The sequence below is a fragment of the Dinoponera quadriceps genome, unplaced genomic scaffold, assembly GCF_001313825.1.
Source record: "Dinoponera quadriceps isolate SergipeBrazil2010 unplaced genomic scaffold, ASM131382v1 scaffold4585, whole genome shotgun sequence".
NCBI classification, from domain to species: Eukaryota; Metazoa; Arthropoda; class Insecta; order Hymenoptera; family Formicidae; genus Dinoponera; species Dinoponera quadriceps.
Genome location: NW_014559030.1, coordinates 1,029,256 through 1,050,127, shown reverse-complemented (window position 1 = coordinate 1,050,127; position 20,872 = coordinate 1,029,256). Strand labels below are relative to the sequence as shown.

The window sequence follows — 20,872 nt, the reverse complement described above, 5'->3', positions numbered from 1 at the left end:
TCGGCAACCATCGGCGCATTATGGAAATAAAGCGAGCGACGTTTATTCCAAAGGTTCGAAGACAAAGAGACCATTGTGCCCGTGAAAACTAAACACGGCGCATTTCTATATACATACCCACACACACACACACACACACGTCGTGTCGTCGTTTGTATCTCGGCGCAGGATTATTTATGATTCATTAAAGAGGAAAAGAGAGGAGACCGGGGGAGCACCGTGCGCTGTTTTTCTCGACTCTCTCTCTTGAGCTGAGAGTCGTCGACGGCAATGGCGGCGTTTCGGCAGTATTAATTAATACCTCGCGTAATCCATGCTGTAATGAGAGTCAGCCTGGGTATGGCTGGAGTTGGATCCAGTTTCCATCCATTCGCCGTCCGAGAGGGACGGTACGCGCTCGCTGCCCATACTGCTGACCGCGCTGTCACTCGAAGCGTCCATCCTTTCGTCGGCTACGCCGGGTAGAGTCGTGACGCCGGTAGCCGTCGATGCTGTGCCGCCGGCTGTTTGCACACCCGGTAGAGCAGTCGCGCCGCTGTTAGGCCCCGATGCATTGTTGTTACCATTGTCCAGCATGCGCATGGTATACATGCCTGAAACAATTAAAAAAAAAAAAAGATACACATGTACCTACGTGTCAATATATAATTCTATATATTCTCAATTTAATCTATCTCGTTAATGTAAATAACGCACTAAAGAGAGCAAACATTTCAAAAAGTTTATCTAACACGATATCTTCGCGTTATCTATATTTTCTATCGTTAACATTCCGTTGAATTGATGCTTCTCAACGGGTCGATTTTAATTTGTGGAAATATACATCAAAATGACCGACGTAAATAATAATATCGTTGCCTCGCGATTTATCGCGCGCGCCTACAGCCGTTCGTCTTGTTTATTGCAGATCTGCATAATGAAAATGAATTGTAAATTAAATTGTAATGATTGCAAATGCATGCAAAAGTACCTCTGACGTAACGTATTGCATCGGAATCGTTTAACCATGATGCTCGCCGTCGTCGTTGTCAACAACAGGTTCGGCTCGACACTTTCGGCCGGCGCGTAGTGTTTCTTACACGTCCTTAACGTTCGATATAATCACCGAGAGCTCTCCTTATCTCCCGCGAATGTAGCTCTGTGTCCACAATAGTGAAAAGCGTATTCGCGCAAAACACGCAAAACACGCATCTCGAAGTAGGCCGTCGTCATCTGCATTTCGCGCGAAAACTTCTCGAGGACACACAGTGTTCCCGTCGCGAGCGTCGTGTGTGTGTGTGTGTGTGTGTGTGTGTTTACACCAAATTTAACACGGCAGCAAGAAACTTTTCAGCGAGAAACGCGAACGCGATTTCCGATAGCGCCGCTATTCGGATACCTTTCGATACGCGGCAAACACTTCTTCGCAAACATGACATTTGCTGCAACCGGTTTTTGCACACCGGCAACTTTTTACAACGCGGCGCAAGCTTCGCGATTAGCAATATACGCAATGCGCGCCGCGACGGTCTTCGTTTGTATGCTGAAAACTGAAGAAAAAAAAAACAGAAACGTGGAAATTTATCGCGCGGCAGCTTGCACGCTCACGATCGCCCGTCGGTCGTTTTAATTGAGAAAAATCGCTTCTTGATGTAACAAACCCGCGTGTTTTGTAATCTTTTCTTTTTATCGGTATTACGTTATTTCTCTCATTTAACCGGACGCGAGAATTTATAACTAAGCGCGCGTGTCATATTAAATATACATCTCTAAGGAGCTCGATAATCCAAGGTAATCGAGAGTGCAGATGTGTCGTTGGTTAAACATACCTATTAATATCAAATTGCATTTAAAGTCCCCTGATTGCACGAAGATAAGGCCGGGAAGATGAGTAAACACATAAGAAAAATACACGTTGGCACATAGGTACCGTTATCAGTGTATTATCATCATCGTTGCAGCCGATATCGCGTGAACGTAGATCCGCGAGACGCGGTCACACCGTCGTCGTGCTTTTTCTCTCTCACTCTCTCTTCATTGACCTATTAATTCCCAAGTTATTTTCAAGCGGGCGATCGATCCGCCGCGGATTACAACAGTGAGTAAATAGATTTTTGTCAGTTGTCTGTTGACAATTATTATCCCTCCGATAGCCGTCAATTATCCGTCGATAATACTGAGATCGCGTCGATTGTCGTCGTGACGTTCTTCTCTTCAAGCTCGCGTTTGCTTGACGAGGTGGGACGACTGTGCTTGCGATCAAGGCGCACCGTGCTTGCAATTGCTCGTGGGAATGGTGTTTCTTTTTTTTTTCCTACGCGAAACAAGCGTGGAAGCCGATAATCGCTGGATGGCCGGCCTAAATTTATCTTGTTTTCCTCGGCCGAAACACGAGCAATAAACATATAATGTATACAGTACATCGTATCCGTCATTATCGCGATTGGCGCGAGCCAATGGATAAAGGTGACGATAAATTAGCGCACTATTATTCGTTCGCACATCGAAGTGATATTACGCTTCGTCGCTCTCTCGTTAGCGCGCGTAACACACCTTCCTAATCGGCGCGAGATACGCGTCAAAGGTGCAACGATGCGCCGCTGATGCAGTTTCTGTTCTCAGAAGCAACGTGACCGGGTGCCATCGGACCATACGGTGACGGATAGTCATCGGATTTCCGTTCTTGTTAGTAATCAGTTTCGAGGAAGGAAGCGCGCGCCGCGTCCGTTTAAATTCGCTCCTGCGCATTCTGCGGTTAATAACGCGCCTGTCCTCGCGTTTTCACGTCCGTCTCCGGAAAGTACGAATTTTTACGAGTAAATGAGAAAAAGATGAGCGCGCGCGACCTCGGCGGGGTGATCCCTTGTGCACGGAAGAAAAGATTTAGCCTCCAAGGCTAAAAATTAACTATCCATTTGATGCAACTGAAATTTGATTACCAGCTTCGTTTGTTTAGTCACCGGGCCTAACTAGTTGAAAGGTAGGAAAAAACGGGTTTTCAATTTCTTCCGCGAAAGAAATCGAAAAAATTCGTGAAAAAGTAAAAATTGGTTTTTTAAAACTATACCCACGAGACAAAACGAAGAGTCAAACGGACATGGCTGTGACAAATTTCATGAAACTTCGCAGGATTAAAGATTATACTTCATGTCATAAAGATCGGAAAGTTCTTACCACATTTTGTCTTTATTGCGCGCTTCTACAGTGAACGTTCGACAAAGATGCCGCATTTCCGTCTATTTGAAATAATGCAATAAGCTTCTTCTTAGAATCGCGTACATAATACCGCGAGGGCTTATCAGCTTTTGCAATGTTTCCCTCTCCCCTTTGGTATTATCTTCGTCCTTCTCGTTGAATTTTCCTTGTACGTATCCTCATGTTCACATTCATTAAGGGAAATTGTAAAGTTCAGTGTCGTATTTTCAGTGGCGTATCAAGAGGGCCGCTTATAAATTCAGTACTTGTCAAGTAAAACTGAGTTTCCATACATTTATTTCACTCTATCTAAATAATAAATAATTAATTTGAAACGAAATTGAGGTAACATATAAGATGTCCCGCGACTTTAATTTTACCGAGAGGTTCTCTGAGCAATTTTAAATTAACAAATTTCTTCTAAATTATGAACTTTACACTATTGTATTTTCAAAACAAAATAGTTAATAATTCTAAAATTTGTATACAAATGTCTGCATATTACTCTTTAATATTATAGTTTGTCATTAAAATTTGTAGTTCACAAGGTATTACAAATAGAAATTAAAAATAGCACACTAATCTCTCGAAGTATAAAAAATGTTAACTTTAGTTGCAAATGTCTCGGCTCTCGAATCTCTCAATCTTCTTATTGTACGAACAGTTAGATAATATTTCAACGTACACATATAGCGCAAGTTTTATCATCAAATCCTTATTACTCATTTCACCTTGCAGCCTTCTTAAGAGCGAGGACTTTATAGTACACGGGCTTTCTTCGTTAATACCCCGCGTTCGTATAAGCCAACGGTTTATGATTTATTTCCTCGGCACTCCGCGGTGTGCACCGCCTTCGAGTGGCGAACGAGAGCGCGATTTCGATTTTGTTATTCGCATTTCTCGCGCACATCGTGCGAGACCCGTTACATTACCGCGTGCGCACGGCAGAGTTACAAAACCGCCTCGCATAATTCCTTATTCAATCTGTACGACGCGGCGCAGACGTGTATACACCAGGTAACCGAATTATCATGACTCGGCATGACACCGAAGATACTGTTATCACGTTGTCGAGCTGGTCGCGAGCCGAGTCGGCGCGCTTAATTCACCGTTCGTGCATTATGTAACGCTTATTTTTACTCGAGCAAAAGCCTCACTCTAATTGCACGCCCGAGATGATCTCATTTGACGTCCGCACCACGATCGAATATTGGTTTGTTCTTTTTGGTTGAACTGGCAGCATCAGCTCAACAAATTCACATACACATTGAAGCGTACGAAGCGAGATTTGCCTGCTTCGGTGCGCGTAGATTTGTTTCATCTAGTCGGTTCAGTTAAAAAGAACGGATCGTGTATCTCCGATCGAGCTATCATTGTGTGGTCATCGCGATGATGATGACGCGCGATAATCATGCGACCCGGAGTACGTAAATACGCAACAACGTATCCGCGCTATTTCTTTCACGAAAACGACGATTGGGAGGCGCACTATATATTCGTATTTTTCTTCCAGACTTCCTGGCCAGATGCGAGTCAGGGTCGATAAACATGCGATAATCGCGAAATGGAAATTCGAGTGACGTTGCACTTTTCATAGTTCACTTCTGTAGACCGGATATATCGCGCGTCGCGTCGCATCGCGGCCGGCGTAGATAAGCAGCGGGAAAATACGGCGACACCGTCTATGGTCTAATTTACACCTATCGTTTGATATGGGTAACAAGTACTACGTATTCGTGCTAAATTGCCTTGGTTGTAATTATGTAAACGATAGCGTCGAAGAAAAGTACCGGCTTAGCACGCGTATAAAGTCTATATCTGTGACAGTGTAAACTGTAGCGCGCCAAATAATAATCAACATTACTATTTTGGAAGGTTAAATCAGATTAATTTGCTGTAGTAACGTTCCTTGGTGAACTCTCTAAATTTCTCGAAGTGAGTTCTAGGTTAGAGTGATGGAATTTTCACTCGCCCGGAGTGAGTTCTCACTTCAAACGAGTGAAATTCAGCGCTGCAAGATACTCAGCATACTAAAGATTTATGATTATAAAAAAGTGGACACGGAAAATATCGTTGGTTTTCTCTTTATAACGTTAGTTGGACTTGTAAAAATTCATCCGGATTTTCGAAGGAAATTCTTGGATTGTAAAAACTTCGTTCCTGATGTGCATCAATCTCTTTTTGCACCATATAATTGGATGCGTGCTTACTTTCAACATTTCTTCGAGTAAGTTCTAAGTTAGAGTGGCGGTATTTTCATTCATTCGGAATGAGATTTTCACTCCAAATGGGATTGCGCGTATCTACAGGACCCAAAGTTTTCGTAATCTTTCATTTTCCTCGAAAATCTCGATGAGTTTTTCCAAGTCCGACTAAACGTTGCAGAGAGAGAACCAGCAATATTTCCCGTTTCCGTTTATTTATAATCATAAGTTTTCCAGAACCGACTTACCACCGTAAAAAAACGTAACACACGTGTTACATTCGAACTTGAACTTTACCCCGTACTTTTTGCAGACTTCATTCACACGGTGTGAACATTCGTTCAGTTTCGACGCGGTCGAATTAAACATATGGCGCGCATCGTTTCGGTTCGCTCAAAAAAGAAACAAACGGTACAAACCAGCACGAAAAAGTCGCCGTTTATGATATGCTCTCTCTCTCTCTCTCTCTCTCTCTCTCTCTCTCTCTTCATTTCTTTGCGATTTATCCTTCTGATATTCCATTTTGTTTCTTCCTCGCGATACAACGTAACCCGTGACGGCCGCAAGAAACGGCAAAAACAGAGGCCCGTCTTTTTGCCGGACACACGCGTCGCGGGGAATTCGAAGTGCGTGCGAGAGAGAGACGGGAAAGATTACCTACTTGGAATATACACGATAACTCCCATCGTCGCCATTCAAGCTCATCGAAGAGCCCAACAGTCTCGCTCGTAAAGTCCCCGCTGAAGGGAGCCTCCTCTCGCCGCGACGAGACAATTGTGTCAACGATCACACGCTGCCCCGATCCTCGCGCGACACCAAGAGAACGTCATCTGGGAGGAGCAAAGTTCTCTCCCGTGCATCGAACAGTTGCTCGTCGCACTAAATCACTGAGAGTGTCCGAGCGGAATCTTGAGCGCGGCCGGACGAAGCACAACGGCGACACGTAGCATCGGAAAAGCGCGGAAAAGTCGGGGGGCTTCTCCGCGGCTTCTCGCGCGAGAAGTGTTTCGCCTCGCCTGGCTACGCCAGATGTTCCTTTCTCTCTTTCACAATAACCATCGAGGATCTACGCCGCGCACTCTCACGCTGGCGCATATTAATCGGCTAATGGAACTCGTCGGCATGCTCGACGTGCCGCGGCTGACAAACCAACACAACACACACACAAGCCGGCCGCGGGGGACCCACCGGAGGCGCGCACTTTTTCTCGGGACGCCGCGGTGTCGCCTCTCTCTCTCTCGCGAGATACTCGAATGGCCGATGATAGATACAGAGTGGAGTGTACCTCGCGGAAAAATCCACCTCACAGCCGTTCCTCCGAGTGCGTCAGCAGTCGCGGGCGAAAAAGGAGAAGTGTTCTCTCTCTCTCTCTGTCATGACTAACCGGGCACGAGAGAGGAACAGTCGCACGCGTAGGAGCACCGCCACGCAGTCGGTGCGGCGGCAATGCGACAGCACGAACGCCGAAACTATAACTGATAATCCCGCTATTGAGCGTTGCACGCGCTGTCGCGATAAAATGCACGACGAAAACGCGCGGGATCCCAGCGGTCTCTACGTCAGAACACGACGCGTCGAGTGTCTGCCGCGCGCAGCGTAACACGCTCCCTCCTTCTTTCCCTCTCTCTTTCTCTCTTTCTATCTCCCTCCTCCGATTATTATTATTATTATTACTCGCGGCGTGTTTTATTCACGATTTCCGTCAGTGATCTTGAATTTTGCCGGCGCCGCCGATCGACACGAGGCGATCCCGGCGGCGGGCACGTGTTTCCTCGATCTCCGTCGCCGCCTCCGCGAAGTCCTTCGCGCGCGCGTCCCTGACGCGAAATGTCCGATATACTTATTGCGCTGCACCTCGCGGCCGATTTATCACGCTCGTCGATCGGGTCACGTATAACGTGACGACGTTCGTATTACGGAGACGTCCTCGTTCGTCGTACACACGTGTAAGCAGCCGTGGCACTTCTTCGCGGTTTCAGATATACGTGCACGCACACACACACACACACGAGACGGTGATTCGGTCTCGCTCAGGTTTAAAAGCCACGTACGCTCGCGAACGGCGCGTAAACATAACTACTACACGGCGGCGCGTACCCCGCGAGGCTGACCCTGCACGGGGCGTAACCACTCGTCCGGAGAGGCAGGCGACTAGCTTCACTTTTCACCGCGGCATTGGACGGCGCCCGCGACCATGGTGGGAGCGTCGTCGTCATCGTCAGCCGGCCGCTGGATCATTGCAATATTGTCATTGTAATTTCGTCATCGCCGCCGCGATTTTCGCGTTTTTTCACGCCGCAGAGTTGAAATCGCGCGCGTGACGAACGATCGATCGATCGGCCGACAGATCACCGGATCCGTTCCCGATCGCCGATCGTCAGTTTCCCGCGATCTATTTCTCCGTCGTGTTATATCTTCTCTTCCCCCTCCTCTCTCTCTCTCTCCCTCTTTATCTTTGTCTCGCGACTTCGATACGGCATAATTGCTTTTTGCGCCGAATGACTCCCTATTTTTTGCTCTTTGAATCCTTGATTTCTCATCGGACCATTTTCCGAGCCTTGAAACGCAGTATTCCACGACAAACGGGAGGAGTAAAAAAGGCGTGTGATGCAAAACGTGCAATTTTCCATGCCGGCGATCGATTGAATACAATAACAGCGTTTGATCGAGGAAAAAAAAACAACCGGCGCAAGAAACGTATTTTCATATCTTCGTATCGACGTAGAAATCAGCACGATATCCGAGACTCGCGTCTCTCTTTTTATCAGAAAATCGTCGATTCTGAAAACGACTCTCCTTCTGTGACGCACGCATTCGTGATAAACGGGCGCGTCATGTGCGGAAAATTTCCATGTGATATGCAGCGTGCGCGCGATACGGCTCGCGGTAATTATCGATTTATCAGCGCGTCTAAACTGAAACTTGTTGTATCATCGTGCATTAGGTTCGGCTAAGTAGTTCGAACTATTTGGACTTAAACAGGATATTCGTTGCTCCCGCCACCCTCTCTTTCTATTTCTCTCTTTCTTTCATATACTGGACACTCTAATTCTAGAATAATAAGATCGTTACCGTCGCTCGATTAAACTTGCTAACGAAATCGACCTCGGATTATGCGACCTCAAAGACCCCGCGGCTACAAAGAACGACGATAGTTCTCCGACACTCTCCACGTCGCGGAATTGTTTGCATAAAAAATAGTCGGAGTGCTTGAAGAAAAAACGGGACAGAAGGAAAAAAAGGAAAAAGAGAGGGGGTACACAGTCGCGAGTCCGTGCATTACCGTTATTAGTTTGTCACGTTCGTCAGTCCAGAAAAGTTTTACGCCGCTAGATCGACGTTACATTGCGTAACGTACATAATCGATCTCGACTCGAGATCATAATCACCGTAACGCAAGGTACACTCACACATGTTAAATATCGACTCGACACAAAATACATTGATATAATATAAACACGATATGTTAAATTAATACACGCTGCTGTTAAAAGTTAAACGCAAAAATCTCAACACGGACCGATTTCAACACAAGTACAAAATGTTTTTTACCGTGCGGTGACGTTTAAAATTTCCGTCTTCGCTGTTTCATTATCAAAGAATAGGTCGTTGGAGGTGGCATTAAAATGCAGTCAGTAGAATTAAAGGAATTCTAGAGCGGTTGATAAACCTCAGTATCGTTAAAGTATACATTTATTAGTTCGACCAAGTAAGAGTCAAATTATCCTTGAGAGCAAGTCGAAGTAGCATTAAAACGTCGATTCGAAATGTCGGCGATATGAATCGGGGAAGGAGCTGATCGGCGCCTCGTTTGGATTATGCAGGACGTGTGTAACGCCGGAGCGGTTCCTCGCGGTGATCGCGCGCGAGCGTAAGAGTTCTCCCTCCGGGAGAACGTAACAGCATAAGTATGCAGGCGGCGGTCATTTGTACTTTCACCGTTCGTCGTGGGTGTAAATCGCGAGGTTGTTTCGCGTGCATGCGTGTAATTATATCTCGTCGTGGTGCGCGACGAATGGGTGGAGCGCGTAAACCTTCGCCGCTGCCACGTGCGAGCTAGTGATCTACTATTCCGAGAGAGAGAGAGAAAAAGAGGGAACAAGAGAATGCACGGGCGTCTCGCGAAGCGAATTAAGATGCTAATTAGAAGGACTTTTTGATGATTATCTGCTTGTAAGGGTACGGCTCTCTCGCAAATAGCAGCGTTACATTGCGGCGCGCGATCGACGCACGAACTCATTCTGCGAGAGAGCGATGTAAGCATTGCTCTACGTTACGGGCGAGTTCCCGCCGGCTCGGATTAATCGGGACTCCGGGGCTTTGTATGGTTCTCTTCCTTACTTTTTTACAGATAAAATTGCAGAGCGGGAGATAATGGTCTAAACCATAATTACCTCAACTAAGATATACTCGAGCAGTTTGCTTTGTTCTCCCTCTTTCTAGTTCCTGCATACAAATCTTTGGAATCTAACTGGGATTCCCCAGTCCGACTTCCCGAGAGAATTTTGAATTCTGGTTGAAAAATCTACGCAGATTCTGTAATCGGTAGTGTGATGTCTCAAACATACGATTCTGAGGCTTGCATTAACAGTCGTTATTAAAACTCGTCTCAAGTGAGATACCCAGATTTGAATTCAGTGTTAGATCTGAATTGTTCTCAGTTGAGTCGCGATTACAAATACAATGTCACGTGCATCGTGAAATTTAACCGGAAAATTCAAATCTAACTCTACATTCAAGTCTGAGTATCTCACGTGGGGTAAGTTTCAAGCAACGACTATTAATGCGGGCCTAAATGAGGAACATAAACAAGTCCTATTTAACCCCAATTTCACCCCAAATATTTTTCTGGTTCCCATTGCACACTACGATTAAAGAGAATATGCGAAATAATTGAACAATTTACATTTTACAAATACACACACGTGCGCTTCGTACGCGCTACTTAAACATAGTAACATTAAAAACACAATCCCGTTTATCGACTTTCGAATTTGAAATTCAATTAAACCGTCATTCGGTTATGGCGATTCCGGCAATCTCACGCGGATCGAAGAAGCACGAGAAGCTAAGCGATTCGCAAAAAAGACTTCGTTCTATGTTTAGTATAAAAATGAAATTAAATCTATAATGAGATGCGGGAATGAACTTACATCGAGCACCGATTTTACAGCGAATTTTCAGGAGCGGATTGCGCCACCGTTAAAATAAGAACGATTCGAGTTATTATTTAAAAATCACGACATTTGAAATTAAAACGCGCTTCCTTTGATATTTTGTCACGCGGGAAGAATCTCATAACTTTATTTCTGGTCACTTTATTACTCCCAATGTACGACACCGATTTGCCACGGAGGAAGAATTTCACCGAACCGCGTCAAGGTCCGTAGAAGCTACTCTCGCTGCTCGATAGCGCAGGAGCTCACTATTGTTATTTCGGTGCAAGCGTGAACGGCAAGATTCTCGCGGACCTTGCCGTTTGAATTATGACGTAAAACCACCAAGTCAAAATGATCGAAATTCGCGTGTCGGAATAGAAAGTTTATCTAGATCTGTCGAGTGTCTTATCATCGATGTGACGGATAGCCGGTCGTGTTTGCACGCATGGAGCATTTCGGGCTTGAAGATTGCGAAGATCCGGTTTCTTTCCTGCTTCTCTTCTTATCTCCCCTCTCTCTCTCTCTCTCTCTCTTTTTTCATCTTTATCTCACCGTTTTATATCAAGAACGACGCACGCGACGACTACCGACGTCGTGGCATCTCTCAGCCGGTGTTTTTCACAAGTTAATTGGAGGAACTAGTAGAAGAGCCTTTCAAGTCCCCGAGGTCGCGTGACTAAGCGTCTCAAACATGGACGTGATATCTGTTCGCCAACCTCGCCGAGCGATAATAAAGAACATGCGGTCGTGAACGAAACTATTTATAAACCGTGCGGTTTCCGAGTTCGAGTCGCGGTCTGCCGGCGTAATGTTTCCATCCAGAACTCTGTTTCGGGACGAGACGATCGTGCGACACACAGTTCACCCCGGGTATCCACCAAGAGACAGAGACCACCTCGACGTCTCCCCCCTCCCTCTCTCTCTCTCCTTGGGCGCCTCCTCTCCGGAACGGTTCCTTTCGAAAATTCCACGGACGTCGAAGCCGAGCGACCGAACGCTTTTATCTACCCGCTGTTACAATTAATTTCATTTCGCTCGGTTAGGCAATGCGTCGCGCGAATTCCACTCTCCGGGAGGAATGACTTATCGTTCAACTGACCCGTAACGGGAAGCGATTATCCCGCACTCTTGAACACTCTGACGGTTCTGCAAAAATCACGCGCGTTTCTTAACCACTATTTGCGTATCGAGATAAAGCACAACTCCGCAGCTCACATGTGGCGATTATTAATGCAAAAGGACCAACGCAAACGCCTCGATCGCACCGAATAAACATCAAATGGTAATCAAATGGTCGATGGCGACAGCATTGCACAATTGAATAATTTCCCTTCGAAATCGATCATTCCTCGCGATGACGTGACCGTTCGCGCGGCACGGAAAAATCATAACCGGGGGAGTTTCACTCGCCCGAAGCGATAATCACCCTGGGCGATACGAGATCTCTCGAGTCGATTAAAATATCGCAGATGGGAACATGTGCGTGACGCATGCGAGTAACGGCAGCGCGCGAGGCAGCAGCCGGCGCTTCCACGGTGACGAACAGAGTCAATATTTGAAAAGAATTCACGCCGAATGTTCCATTACGAAGACGCCGGCGAAATAATGTTACGAAAGTGNCCCCCCCCCCCGCAGCATCGAACGGAGCATCATTCGCGGAGTTTGCCGATAATCGTCACGCGAACGGCCGCGATTGTGAGACGAATTAGCGGTTTCGTTCATTATGGACGTCACTCGGAGATGACTGGAGAGATGAGCTCGTTATCGCGCCCGGAGCGCGGAGAAACGTGGTTTCAATATAATCGGCAGCACGCGATAAAAGCTCGTGTTTATTGGGATGCCCGTGGAGATAGCCGCGGCTCGAGTCCTTCAAGTAAGAGTCCGACCATCTCTGATTTTTTACTGATTGATCTACTTCCTTATTTGATCAAAATAGGCTCTACACAAAGAAAAAGGTTTCTTTCGATTTACACAGAGAAAATGTTTGGTGGTTAAATGTGGGCAAATTTAGACGGACAGCGAATGGGCCAAACATGTTTTGGTTGGAGGAAATAGAATTTCTGGCTTTCACGATCCAAATTCGGTTCCTATTTATATAAATGTTCAAAAGACGTCCTAGACACGTGCCAGAGATATCAAACATCTCTGCGGTGTCTCTAGAATGTTTTTTCAACATTTGTACTGTATGGACATAGCCAGAAATTCTGTTTTCTTCGATCGAAATGCGTTAAGTTCGCTCACGATCAATTCGATCCGACTTTTTTTCCGTCTAGCGTACGTGTTTGACTTGAGTTTCTTTAATACAAGCAACGCAATTCGATTGGATTTATTTAACGTAAGTGACACAATTTAATATTAAGCAAATCATGCTGCTTGATAGGAAAAAAAAATAGTATTATTTAGAGGAAATAATATTTGATTTTCAATAAAAGAAACATTTACTTCATCATATATTAAATATTATTCCTTATCTATAAAGTGGAACTTATATATAATATTATATATGTAATAAGATAAATGGACAGGTATCTTCAAAAAAATGTACTTGAACTCGATGCATTGTAGACACTCTTTGTAGATAAAGACATTTTAGTGACAAACCACACGTTATTTTCGATCGAACAGTCGAAGATGATCAGACTCTTACTTGAAGAACTCGAAGTCTCTGCAGTTAGTTACTGCTCGAACGCGCGCAGGATCTCCCTCGGTTCTTCTGCATGCGACAGTCCCGCGTTTGTTTTACGACGATCAATCGATCGCTCGTCACGTCGATACTTCGGTCGCGGTGGACGTGCGAAATTTTCCGCGCCGCTGTTTTTCCTTCTCCTCGACGATGTCGTACGGCGCGAGGCGTCGCGCTTGATTTTCGCGATATCCGCGACGAAATACATAAATGCATGATAAAATAGTTATCTGGCTGAGAAAAAATTAGTACGATACACAAGGATGCGGTGAGGTACTACACTGTTAACTGAACACCAAACGATATCGAATAAACAAGGTGCTACCGAGCGACGCAAAGTTGGAAACGCCGCTTCGAAAGGTACAAAAATACAAAAGACAAGGGTGACATATTCTCAAGGAGCAACTTTTAATCATTTTCGCGCTCAGTCCATGTTCACATTGCATTAAGCATGTCCTACGTGGCTTATCCTAATGTGACTAATCACGTTTTCTACATATTCAACAAGGCGCACGAATAAGCATAAGTCATGCAGGCGAACATGCCTGCAAGATAACACATCCTGTCCGGCTGAATATTTAAAATCACCGGCTAACACAGTTGTCACTTTTTTATCTCGCTGGTACCAATGTGAACTCCCATTGGTACTCAAACGCCGTATCTTGGGGAAAAAAATCAATACCACTACTACCGTATGAAGAAGAGCGGTTTCACCGTCGCAGCGAGAGAGCGTCACAAATCCCGATCGCTATCGCCGCCCCATGCGCGAGCGTTAAAAATTCACCGATATCGTCATCCGTCTGACGCCTCTGACGCGGTAATCCGAAAATATTCGACGGTCAATCAGATCCAAGGACGATACGTGATACATTGTTGCAGCGATGAGCATCGCTTCCGAATTCCCGACGCGATTTTGCATGACGGTAAATAAGCGCGAAGCGAGCGGGAGGAGGACGACGGGCGGGCAGGTAGGCAGGCAGGTAAGCGGATTTGTCGTGGTTGCAAGCCACGAAGAGGCTTTGTAAAAATCGCAGCCACGCTCGCAGCCGGTTGCGAGAGCAGTACCCTCGGTCAGGGTCGGCGAGTGTAAGCGAGCACGAAGGTAGATCAACGTCGGCTCACGTGTCGACTTCTAGCGCGTGCACCGTCTTGGCGCTTGGCGCTGTCCTCGTCGTCGCGGTCAGGAAACGGCGATTATCGGAGCGTAGGAATACGACGTAGGTGATAACGCGCGGTGATACCGGTCTCTCTTTCGCCGACCCTACTCGCGGTTCCGCGCGAGAAAAGCCCGCTCAGGAAATAACCGGTAACGGCGACACGTCGACGCGCGGTATAAGCCGATATTCAAATCGACCCGATTGAATTCTAAGCGCGCGCCGCTGAATCGGCCGGGCAAAATGGAATTTAAACGGGCGCGTTATATCGCGAATCGGCCGGCGGACAGAATCGAACGGTCGCGAAATCCTCTCAAGCCGGTTCCGAGCCGGCCGGCCGCACGCTCGCTCGTCCATTCGCTCGTCAAGCCAGGACAAACTTCAGTCGCGCGAGAGCGCGACGTGTGTCAACGGGACAATGTAGCGATTGATGCGGGATTAAGGAGATAACTCGTGGTAGTTATGACGAGGTAGTCGGATAATCCGATGGATAAATGAATTTTCTTTTGTTTTCTTCGTCCCATGGTGCATCATCGCGCAGCGACGAGACGTAATGCGCATTTGTCGCCGGGGGTCGATAAATTTCCAGTCGAAAGTGAACATTTGACGAGCGGAGTGTCGCGGTGGATTTGAGAAAAAAATATGAAAACGTTGTCGCGCGAGCCGAAGTGGAAATATGTCTAGTCAGCCTGAATGCAAGACTAAGTCTCTCTTTCTATGTTTATGATTCTATCTTTATTGTTTTATTGCATGCCAAAGGAAGATAGATTGACGCTTACAGCGCCGTCCAAAGAGAACGCGGCAAACGCAGAAAATCAATTGGTATCAAAATTGAAGGCGTGTTATTTCACATAAATCTTACAAAAGCTATATTATTGTCTGGTAACTAATTAATATTTTTTTACCTCGTGACTGTAATTTCTCCTGTTTAACCAACTATCTTAATTATCTAGACATTATCTAGCCACTGTGGGAGAAGTGAGCGTCATATTATTGGCTGCATTAGACACAAATTTGCTACTTCGCGGTTAGACACCCACGAGGTTCAATTTCTACTCGAGGACGTGATGTAACTTCCTGCGTGTTATTCATTCGTTTTTTTTCTCTTTTTTGCGGTTTTTTTCTTCTATACATGTATATGTATTTTCTATATATATAGAACAGTGTAATAAATTTCACGTTACACAAATTCCCGCACGAGAAGCGGGCTCCACGAGAGTGCCTCGCTGCTCGCTTCGAATCTTCCGCCGAGGTAGGCGAATTTTTCATCGCGTGATTTCGCAGTTGTAACGCGAGTAGCTGCAATTTCTATCGCAAGATAACACCGTATCCGTGCGCTCGCGCGTCGACGTTGCATTATTTTTCGCTCATTCCTCCGCGCGCGCTTCGAGGAGCTTTTTCTTACGTAATCTAGACGAATATTTAATATAACCGGTAAAACGATGTAACAAATATTTTGCGTGTAATGGCGTTACATGACGACTAATCGCGAAGTCGAAGTAGAAAAATTTACCACAGTGCCGACCGCAATGCGGCGAGCGCGAAGTGAAAACACACATCGACGCGAAGACGTTGAATTTAATTTCGCCCCGTGATAAAATAAAAACGAAACAATTCCCTCGTTTTAAGCCGACGACGAATCGATTCGGCGCACGTTAGATCGAGTTGCATTCTTCGTATCACTTTTAATTTTAGAAACAGCCTTCGAAAGAGAGAGAGAGAGAGAGAGAGAGAGAGAGAGAGCCTTATTTCGCTGGAACTTCCGCTGGAACGTGACGTGAAATGTTTATGCGTTCTTCGTCACACAAAGATTGTTCGAGCGTTTGTTTTCAAGAAAATTCCCAGAAAACGTTTGCGTGGCTTTCGCCGGCGAATAATTCCACGATCTCTCCCCCTTTTCGGATTAAGAAAAAAAAAGACGCGGACGAGAGATCATACACGTCCGTAAATAATTAGTTCTTAGAGCCGAGGAAGTAATTTAAGACTCGTCGGAGGTCGGGTTAACAGTCCGAGCCGGCCGGCCGACAAACAGAGGAAAAACAAAACGACGCTCGTTTCCGATATCATCGCGAACGTTGCAACATTCTGACCCCCTTCCCTGTTCGCCGGCTATATACGCGAAAGTATCACGTCGGCGGTCCGTACGAATCGATGACGCGACACGCATCATCGACAGATACACTTCGAGTGTCAACCTGCGCGCGCCCGTCGAAGACGAGAGAGATGCACCGTCGACGCACGGATGAATCAATTTCATTCTATTATTACGATCGGACCGACGACGACGAGATGCAATAAGCGAAAGAAGGAAGATGACTCACTCGCCGGGTTGTGACATACGCGCACGTGCGCGCGCGATCTCTGGGCTCCGCTCGGCCGCTGGTTCGCGCGTGCACGAAGTCGGCGTGAGTCGTCGCGCTTCTGCAACAATCATCACAGCCGTAGTCGCCGCCGCTTCTCCTTCATTACTCATCGCCTAAGTGAATGATGCAAATCATGTTCCGGACAAACAGTCGCCTCTCTGAATGCACGCGCGACTACTTGTGCGCGTTTACGTTAGCGGCGCGCGTATGCGTTTCTCTTTTTTCCGACGTAGGCGTGGAACGACGTGGTTCCCAATTCTTGCCGATTTTCGAGGGCGCGGTTTCCGGCCCCACGCGACGCCCGTCCGACCGGATCTCGCGAGGATCCTCGCGACGAACGATGGCCGAGATCATTTTTCAAAAGTTCCCCCTAAGATCCGGTGGATTTGAATACTTTCGTCGGTGTCGCATGGAAATTTACGAGATCCGCATCTTCTTCGGAAAGGGCGAGCGATTTGATCACCGGCGCGGGTCACGCGCGAGAATCGGGCGGATATTATTAGGAAATATCTGCCGCCGGAAAGTCCTTTCGCGAACCACTGGTTGGGAATCGCTGGCGCGGAGGAGCTTGCATAACGCATCGTAACTGTCTCTCTGGATCAGCTGACGCGCATAATCGTTTCGATGAAGTACCATCGTCTTTTCCTTCCTACTCGTTACAGACGGCTACGCGGCTGTAATTAAATGCGACTGCAGCCAATGTTTGAAAAACGACGGTCAACGGTGTATTATGTACAGAGCGTGCCAGAACATTCTACTCGCGTTATTTATCCTTTACTTCTTGGCCTTGGACATGTTTCTTCGTTGTGCGTAGCAGGGTAGCTCCGCACGAATGCGCTGTGTATTAAGCGCTCGTGAAAATGTTGAGTTCTCTCGCTTAATCGACTAATTCTTGTAGTTTTAAAGGCTCGAAAAAAGTCCTTTTTTTTTCGGTTTCTCCCCGCGGATGAACGAAGAAAAGGGGAAAATCGGATTTCTCAATTTTTCCACGGATTTTTTTCGATTTCTTCCCGAGGAAAATTTGAAAAAGGCGGTTTTTTTTTTAAACCTATATATTAATTTTGCCTGCTTCGCTGTTTCGTCTCATATCTCGAAATTCTTGTCGATCCCGAATATTTTTAGTCGATGCATAAGATTTACCGACGTCGGTTTCTCGTTTGTTAACGACGTAATGAATTATGAATGTTTCATTCGTGATAACGTCGAATGTATCTCGAAATTGCTCAGGAAGCGCGCTCGCAAATTCTCGGCAAGTCGAGTCGCAAAGGGTGACAAGCAGTCCTTACCGTTGATACGATTGAACGCCGTGGAGATGTCCAGGCCCATCCTCGGAATCAATCGAGGCACAGAACGGCAAAGTTACACCCGACGGATCACTTTCGAGAATACACATGTGTCTTTCATTATTGTCATTGCAGCATATCCGCATCGTAGCACACTGTATATACGGCGACTTGTCATCCCACCCGACATTCCACCTCCAGGGCAGTACGTGCCGTTCTGCGCTTAATTTTATCTTTGCGAATTTTAATCTTTGCTAACGGATCACGCGTTGAAAAAGAAGGATGATTTGTCGAATTATCCGTGAAATGATATTAAATTCGATAGTCCGCGTGTTTCTTTAAAATATATCTTTCGTCATGTTTATTTATCGTTTATGTAATGTGGTAACATTTTTTAAGAAATTCGATCGAAGAACGAAAAGATTTTCTTACACAAACGCAAAACTTTATTTATCTCGGTTAAAAGAGGAAGAAAACTTTCATTTTATCGCTGCAATATTTTTAGATGCAATTTTTTTCTAACATCTAACGGTAAACATGCTTGTTTATGACACGACTCCTGTGCGTAGATCTGTTAAACTTAGAACTTGAGTGAGTGACTTGACTTGAGTGACCTACACGGAAAAAATATAGCTTCCACAACTAAAAACCAGCTCTCACGGATAAAAATTAGCTGTCCATATAATACAACTGAAGTTTAATTAATTCAGCTAATTCTTTTTGCCCCTGCGCCCAGGTTTTAAGTTCCGCAGCTGAAAACTAGGTCTGCTAACTGAATTTCAATTATACACTGGGAAAAGGAGTATTACGTTTAAATAAATAATTCAATAGTTGCGAGCAAATTTTTACCTGGCTTAAGTAACTTTCATTTGGATCAAATAAATATCACTTGAATGTAACCAAAAAATGCTAGGTTCAAATAACATTTACTCGATCCACGTAAAAAGTTGCTCGGATCTATCGAAATAATTATTCATTTAAATGTGGCACTTTTTTCTTCAATGTATCATATGGACAACTAATTCTCGTTTTCCGTGCGCTTGCACTGATTCCCCCCTCTTTCCTTTTCTACGAACCAAAGGCTTAAAGCTAGATTGACGTTTCCCTCTCCCGCGCCTCGAGCATTCAATCACCTTCACCATACGCGAGTGTGCATAGCATGCGTAGGAGAAACGCACAGACGGATTCTCAACGGCGATCGATAAGCGCGCCGTGATATTTTTCCGAAGTTGCTGACTCACGCGCCATGAATATTCACGAACGACAGTACACTTATCCGGGGGACAGAATATTGTTTTTTCCCGTCGGCCTTTTCCGTTCGACTTTCGTCGTTTAATCGAGTCCTTCGATGCAAAACGCGCACGGTTGCACGGGAGCGAGCGTTGTACTATTACACGAGCCGAGTCGACGTGGACGCTCGCACGGGATGCTAATCGGCTCCGTATGGCGCGCGCAATTACGCTTTCGCACGTCGCTTTAGTCACCGCGCCGAAAAGATCTTCTCAGGATTCGTCCGCGTCGGCGAGCGTGGCGAGGTGCGCAAATGTGTGATCGCCCGACGCGTGTGTGACCATCGCGATTAGTCATAGTTATAGTATACAGGATGATCCAAATATTCCGCGCTTTCCCCGAAGCGCTAGAAGTGAAACTAAGTATAGCGGGAGAATCGAGCGTCACCTCAATACGAAACGCCGAGTCGCGGAGGTGGGCATGCGTGATTCCGAAAAATCAAGATCCCGTGGTTCGAAAAGAAGGGCAACATCTTTCGAAAAGTCGCAATCCCGAAAATCGAACACCGGGACGATCTTCTGAAATATTGCGAGCGTGAAATCGTCCCACGAAGTTATATCGTGACGTTTTTTTGTACGATTTTCTCGAACGTCGATTGTATGATCGCATATTGTATGTAAAGATTGTATCTGAACTCTACCGACGAACTTACAGGGCAGATTCTATGTTCAGAAATAAGTAAAGTCTCATAGTAAACATATATCCGAAAAAATATATATATATATATATATGTATATGTCTGAAAAAACTTAGTTTTTGAGATGTAGCCTTCGGAAGATGACAACGATGAGAGAAAATAGATCACGATAAGCGGGTTGCTGCTGTGTCGGTCACCGGTAACCGACGCTATAACATTCCGCATTTCCAATTTTTCCGTTGTCGCTATATTAACAACCAATTCGCTGTTCCAGCAAAACTTGTTTCCTCCGTGTAGAAGCGCCCACGACCGGCCGTACTGCGCACCATCTGGACGGCAGAGACGGTCTCGGCATAAAAAATAGCGATAAATCATGCCAAGACCATATACTGAGCGCGCCGCTGTCCATCCGCTCTGCGTTCCGCGCTATCCGTCACGATCGCCGCGCTCGTTTCGAGCGGAACGCGATCCGACACTCGCGCGGGGATTCAAAGGGGTTGATATCCGTGAAGCGGGGCTGCCGCGAAACGAGCCGTTGCACGCGACGAGAGGCCGCCGATCGGAAATTCCTCGGGTCGCCGCGATTTTGCCGGCTCGCTCGATCGACCTCGACTTTTCGTAATGCGCCTCCCGCTCCCCGCAGGCGATCCTTATCCGCTTATAACGACGCGCCTGGGAAATCACGAGGGGGACTACGAGCTCGCGCTGACAAACAAGCCGCGCGATAATCGGCCGATCGAGCGAGCGAGATACTCCGTCTGAGAAGTAATCGCGCGTCTTTCATTCCCGAGCGATACTTTATTACGGATAATACGAATTTCGCAACCGCCCTCCCCGGCCATTTATCGCGAATCGCCTCGGTAATGTCGACATACCCCGGGTAGCAGTTAACGACGGCGGCGAGATGAGTCACATGTCACATTGA

General features: G+C 46.3%; 2 protein-coding genes across 11 annotated transcripts in view; both read right to left on the bottom strand.

Annotated features, from left to right (window-relative positions):
• The window catches only part of LOC106750139 (segmentation protein cap'n'collar), a 119,948-nt gene that overhangs the window by 1,972 nt on the left and 97,104 nt on the right, over nt 1–20,872 (bottom strand). For all 5 annotated transcript variants that reach the window (XM_014630251.1, XM_014630250.1, XM_014630249.1 and 2 more), the window contains exon 8: nt 302–593. In XM_014630251.1, the coding sequence (XP_014485737.1) occupies nt 302–593 (292 nt within the window). The remainder of the gene's footprint in view (nt 1–301; nt 594–20,872) is intronic.
• On the bottom strand, nt 976–19,912 carry LOC106750141. Of its 6 annotated transcripts, none has more exons than XM_014630260.1 (3): nt 19,097–19,912; nt 18,024–18,175; nt 976–1,138 (listed from the first exon to the last, which is right to left on the bottom strand). In XM_014630260.1, the coding sequence occupies exons 1-3, from the start codon at nt 19,160–19,162 to the stop codon at nt 1,102–1,104; spliced, it is 255 nt and encodes an 84-aa protein (XP_014485746.1). In that variant the 5' UTR covers nt 19,163–19,912; the 3' UTR covers nt 976–1,101. The 6 variants fall into 6 exon arrangements, with proteins under 6 accessions (XP_014485746.1, XP_014485747.1, XP_014485741.1 ...); XM_014630261.1 differs by having other exon boundaries at nt 19,154–19,912; XM_014630255.1 differs by having other exon boundaries at nt 18,024–18,274; nt 19,097–19,911.